The sequence below is a fragment of the Charadrius vociferus genome, unplaced genomic scaffold (genome assembly GCF_000708025.1).
Source record: "Charadrius vociferus isolate BGI_N301 unplaced genomic scaffold, ASM70802v2 scaffold370, whole genome shotgun sequence".
NCBI lineage: Eukaryota > Metazoa > Chordata > Aves > Charadriiformes > Charadriidae > Charadrius > Charadrius vociferus.
This window is the reverse complement of record NW_009646744.1, coordinates 4,631,463-4,636,619: the sequence shown is the minus strand read 5'-3', so window position 1 is coordinate 4,636,619 and position 5,157 is coordinate 4,631,463. Positions and strand designations below refer to the sequence as shown.

Sequence of the window (5,157 nt, the reverse complement as noted above, 5' to 3'; positions counted from 1 at the left end):
GCATAAGTTTTCCACTGGAAATGCCGCCGAGCAGCCACTGTGCGTGAAGGGCCGGGATGGGGCTGCCGGGATGGAGCCGCCCAACAGGACCCGCTTTTTGGCCACAGCGCCTGTCCCCACCTTGCTTGCCATGGGGCTGGAGCCCACCGCTGGCCATGGCAGACCCGCTGGCGGTGGCACAAGGGGCTGAGTCCACCAAAAATGCAAAATTCTTCCATGTGTCTGATACACAAATAAAGTGACTCCCAAAAAAGAAGCTACTGGTAAATATTGAGGAAAATCCATGGAAGCAAGGACTGTAGTCCCTCGGCGCCTGCACCTTTGTGCTTCCTAACCTCAGCATCCATCTGCAGGAGACCCCATCGCCTTGTGCGCTGCCCCGCTCAGCCCGCCGGACCCCAGGGACGCTCCTTCCCACCCCAGATCTGCCAGCATGGGGACACCAAAGCGTCCTCCTCGGGCACCGCAGCCTCCCTCTATCTCTTATGGCCTTTATTTCTGCGCCTGATGTGGTTGGGGGCAGCGGCGGCGGTGTCGCGGTGGGCACAGAAGTGCTTGGCCACCAGCTGCCGGCACTGCTCGCACCGCACTGTGCAGCACCAGTGGAACTTGCAGTTGCAGCTGGCCACCACCTCCGTCCTCCTCTCCTCCACTCGGAGACCGCACTCAGTGCACAGTCGCCGGCAGCTCCTCTTCTCCCACTGCGAGAGGTTCTTGCCGGTCTGCAGGCACTCCCGGCCTTCGGTGCCGTGGTGGCCCAGGCTGGCGTTCCTCGTGCAGTAGTCGGGAGAGTCCTCCAGGAAGACCAGCTCCGTGGCGTGGACATGGTGGAAGGTCTCTGCCGTGGCTCCACGGCTGTCGGCGCTGTTTCCAGCTCTCATCCGCCTCTTGTCCATCTCCAACTTGTGGGCTTGGTCATATTTTATCTTCAGGTAGTTCCCAATCTCACGAAACTCGGCGAGCTGGAGCCAGCATGTCTGGATGCTGCAGCTGCCCGACACCCCATGGCACTTGCAGGCTCGCTTCATCGTGGCTTTCACGGCCTTGGTGGAAAAAGTGGAGAAATTAGGATCAGCAGAGCATCATTATTTAAATCCCTAAACCAGACTCTGCAGCACTGCTAATTCAGGGGGCAGCTGGTCAAAAGTGGCTTGTGTTGGGCACGACTTCAGGTCCTACCAAGACATGAGCTGATGCCCTTATTTCAGTTCCTGGAAAACATCTGTCCCTCCCTGCTAATTAAAAGGACAGAGATAATGAGTGGGCACAAACTATTGTCTCCAGCCCTTGCAGGAGCTGTTTCTCCAGGACAGGAGAAAAGCGCATTTGTCGGGTCATGCCCTTCTCACGCAGTTCCAGTCTGCAGCTCACCTCGCTCATCAGAGCATCAACCCATCATCCCTCTCAGAGGCTTCATTCAAAACGTGTGAAACTGCTTGGGAATAATCATACCCAACCTCTCTGCATCTCCTCCAGGCCAAGCACTTCACAGATATTATCTACCTATCTCCCTCTGGTATTTATAAGGTCCCAATCACTGGTATCTAGGTGAGATTAAGCCTCGACACACCCTATGAGATAGGTATGTTAAGTGTTGCCGTCCTTGTTTTTACAGACAAGGAGGTTTGGCAAGATGCTGAGAGCCTCCGCTGGCCCAGGCGGGGAGCGGGGGGTGAGTCTGGCAGCCGGCTTGCGAGCGGGGCCAGCTCACACCTGGCTTCCCCAGCCAGAGAGCTTGGGAATGCATATTGCGAGAAAACAAGGTGGTTCTTGCTTTGTTTTGCAGACCAGACAAGCGCGAGGTGAGTATAAAACTCGTACTTTTCTGAATAAGTGGTGTGTAGTAGTAGTTAACTGCATTACACACAGCTGCAGAAGCTGGGAGTGGGAACAAGTCTCGCTGCGGTTCCTCGTGTTGGGGTTTAGGGACAGATTCTGGCTGTATGCTGTTCCCCCGTGCAAACATTACAGGGCCTAGATTGTCACAGAGGGCTGGAGACGGGGGCCTGAACAGCCTACCAGACTCTTGGATTTTGTTTTCAATATAGACTTCATTATTATTATTATTATCACTATCATGATCACTATTATTATTATTTATTATTATTTATTATTAATTATTACTATTGTTATTGACTTACAAGTCTCCCAACTTCGTTGTTGTGCAGGTTGATCAGTGCCCGGGTGTCGTGTCCCGTTTCCAAAGCATCCACAAAGAGCTTGGAAATCCTCTCCCCAAATTCCACGTTGTCGCTGCATCCTCCCCAGACCCAGCCTCGGCCACCTGCAAGACAGACGCACGCTAAGCGCAGAACTGCCCCGTCGGGCCAAATTCTTCCCTGAAATCTAGGGGGGGGGGGGGCTGTGTGTGGGGATGGAGAGACGATGTCAGCCCCTCTTGGGATGGCAGCTCACCCACGCGGCCGTTCCTGGAGTCGTCGCAGCCGCAGCTCTCGAAGACTCCCATGCTGCAGTTCCTGGTGAGGGTGTACATGACGCCGGCCGAGCTGATGGCGTGTACAAAGGATGTTTCCCGGGTAGCTGGGGGAGAGGGGAAAAAAAAGCTGTCACATGTAAAGGTAGACATCGGTCCCGGATTATAGGGAATTAAGTTTTTCTGTGCTGCAAAGGTGCACGAAGGAAAAAAAAAAAACCAAAAATATTTTGTGCAAAAGGTAAGATGCTACAGAAATTAAACGCTTATAACTGGGGTCTCTTCAGGCTTCAGCATCACGGGTTTCAGCAATTTGGCCCTATGTTATGCAGGTGTCTATGCATGGGATGGAGTTTCTTGGCAGCAGCAGGTTCTTAAGGCAATGCCCTGATCCCGCTCTGGCCGGGGTTAGTTATCACTTGCTTCACCTGGCGCTCGGTTCACCTCTGTCCTTTCCCGCTCTGGGGGGGGTACGTTCGTGCTTTGATCTTGCCTGCCGGGGAAAATCATCATTGATCTTGTTTCAGTTGGTGGTTGAACCTGTGCTAACAGCTGTCTGCACCCACAATTCTAATTGAGTTTCTTTTTTGGCTTTCCTAACAGATTCAAATAGAGATGCTGCTCTGGGAAAAAAGAGATTTCTGCTTGTTGAAGCAGTCAGTATTCAAATAGATCCACAACTTTCTTATGAAGACGGTTTCTTAGTGCACGCCTCTGGTTTCTCTCTTCATCTCTCCTGCGCTTCTCGCCGTTGCAAGCTCCGGTACCTCTGGCATTGCGCTCCCTGGGATGCTGCGCACAAACCGGCAGGAGCAAACCCATGGAGCAGCACTGCGGGAAGGACTGAGCTCTAGCCCAGCACGGACAGAGGTCCAGAGAGAGCCTGGGATTCCTAGGAACACATTAGCACTATTTATTACATCCAATTAATACGGATGGAGAAAAACAACCATGGTATTTGGGACACAGAAACCTTTCTCCATCGGTGTAATTAGCAGCCCCAGCCCTCTCCAGAGCGCATCCCAGCTCATACCCAAAAGCATCCCGGGATGGGGACGCAGAAACCTTTCTCCATCGGTTTAATTAGCAGCCCCAGCTCTCTCCAGAGCGCATCCCAGCTCACCGTACCCCTGGTGCTGGCAGGTAAAGGCGCACTCACCGCTGCGGAGCCGGTTGTGGGTGGAGAGCTGCAGGGCACTCTCGGGGCAGTTCCAGCGCTCCCACCCGAACTGGAACTTGCACTCCTCCATCCCGCTGTGCGCCCCGGCCGCCACGCTGCTGGAGTATGTCAGGTAAGCCTGGCACGGGAAACAGCCCCGTTAAAATCCACCGCGTTTTACCATTTATCAATGGAAACAGACACAAACGGGTTGCGCGTCCTTTCCCTCAGTTCTCGGCAGGACTTGGAGCCGATACGCTCCGGGAAATCTGGTTCCTTGGAAAAGTCCTGTTTGCCATTTGCAAAACTGAATTGCTCTACCTAAATTCTTGACAGTCCGTGTGTTAATTACCTTAGGTCCTGTCATCAGAAAGTTATTCACAGACCTGAAACAAAGAAAAGAAAATGAATCCCACAGTTTACTGCAGGCTGAAGAGCATCCCTAAAAAATGCCCTTTCCACCGAGGTGGACCCTACCATGCTGCTGCGTGGAGAACGGCGCCGTAGACCTCCAGGATGGAGAGGATGGGGAAGGTGCTTCTCTTCATGGCTGTGACAAGGAGCGGGGTTGGGTCCCTTCCGCTGATCCGTAGCTCTCCGCACCGCAGGTCCCCCAGTGAGCGGGGCCACCTCCCTCCGCTCCTTCCCAAGGTGAGCTATCGGGATGGAGGAAAGCCGCAGGAACCTGCAACCCTGATATTTATAAGGTGAAGTTGTGAATAGTCAAAACCCCCCCATTCATTTGCTACCCAATGACTTAATGTGGTAAAAAAAGCTCCCGCTCCAATGGGTGACAAGGAACCGCCTAAGGTTGCACTTCAAAAGGCGGCGCGGTGTCCCTGGGAGCGGGATGGTCTGAAGCAGAGCAAACTTCCCTAACAATGGGACACTTTTAACTCTCCTCCTCACCGCCAGCCATCCCTTTCTCTTGGCCCCAAGTCCGCTTGCCTTCTCCTTTTCATCCTCCGCTTGCCAGTGGAGGCTCAGTCCCCGCGTCCCTCCGAAATAACAAGCTGATGCATTTCTATAGTTCCCCTGCTATCTGCCTGCTCCCTCCTACGAGAACTCCCCGAGGAGTTTTAACAACCGTTCTGCAAAGATCTATAGGGGATAGACCTCCCAGGTCTTCTTGATTTGAAGAGATGCGTTTAACGGCGGGGCTTTTTCCCCTCCTTGCCTCTTTATGATGAAACTTTCTGCATTTCCATCCTGATAACAGCCTGCACGGCTCGGGAGTGTTTGGAAAACTCTCTAATTTACGCGGCTGCAGCTTGGGAACACTGTGTGAATCATTTATGTGGTTTGCTTCATGCTCCAACGCTGTAATTAGGGGAACAGTTTTCTGGGGTTAGCAATTTCCCTACGGTGAAGGCTGCGGCAGCGGCACGGCTGCCCGCTGGCTCTGCAGGCAGGAGCGCTGCCCGCACCCCTGAGCAGAGCGAGGGGCCTCCACCGCTGCTCAGCCATCGCCCGGGCTCGGGAGAGGAAAATCCTTATCAGAGGAAACCCAAAAAAGCCTCTTAATAGTTATGGCAAATATCATTAAGGGCTGCAAGGAGCTGCG

The 5,157-nt window shown here is 53.4% G+C and overlaps 1 protein-coding gene across 1 annotated transcript; it reads right to left on the bottom strand.

The window, feature by feature from the left end:
* Positions 1 to 397: 397 nt before the first annotated feature.
* On the bottom strand, positions 398 to 4,141 carry WNT8A (wingless-type MMTV integration site family, member 8A). Its single transcript, XM_009891146.1, has 6 exons — positions 4,071 to 4,141; positions 3,946 to 3,979; positions 3,594 to 3,732; positions 2,416 to 2,541; positions 2,142 to 2,284; positions 398 to 1,043 (listed from the first exon to the last, which is right to left on the bottom strand). Exons 1-6 carry the CDS (start codon positions 4,139 to 4,141, stop codon positions 477 to 479), a joined length of 1,080 nt encoding a protein of 359 aa, XP_009889448.1. The 3' UTR covers positions 398 to 476.
* Between the last annotated feature and the right edge of the window lie 1,016 nt (positions 4,142 to 5,157).

What these genes read in the sequence shown, in the direction of transcription:
- WNT8A (XM_009891146.1), bottom strand. Translation starts at nt 4,141, where the DNA reads ATGAAGAGAAGCACCTTCCCCATCCTCTCCATCCTGGAGGTCTACGGC. An exon ending in GTTCTCCACGCAGCAGCATG is followed by an intron (nt 3,980 to 4,070) that starts GTAGGGTCCACC and finishes TCTTTGTTTCAG; the next exon opens with GTCTGTGAATAACTTTCTGA. An exon ending in CTCCAGGAACGGCCGCGTGG is followed by an intron (nt 2,285 to 2,415) that starts GTGAGCTGCCAT and finishes TCTGTCTTGCAG; the next exon opens with GTGGCCGAGGCTGGGTCTGG.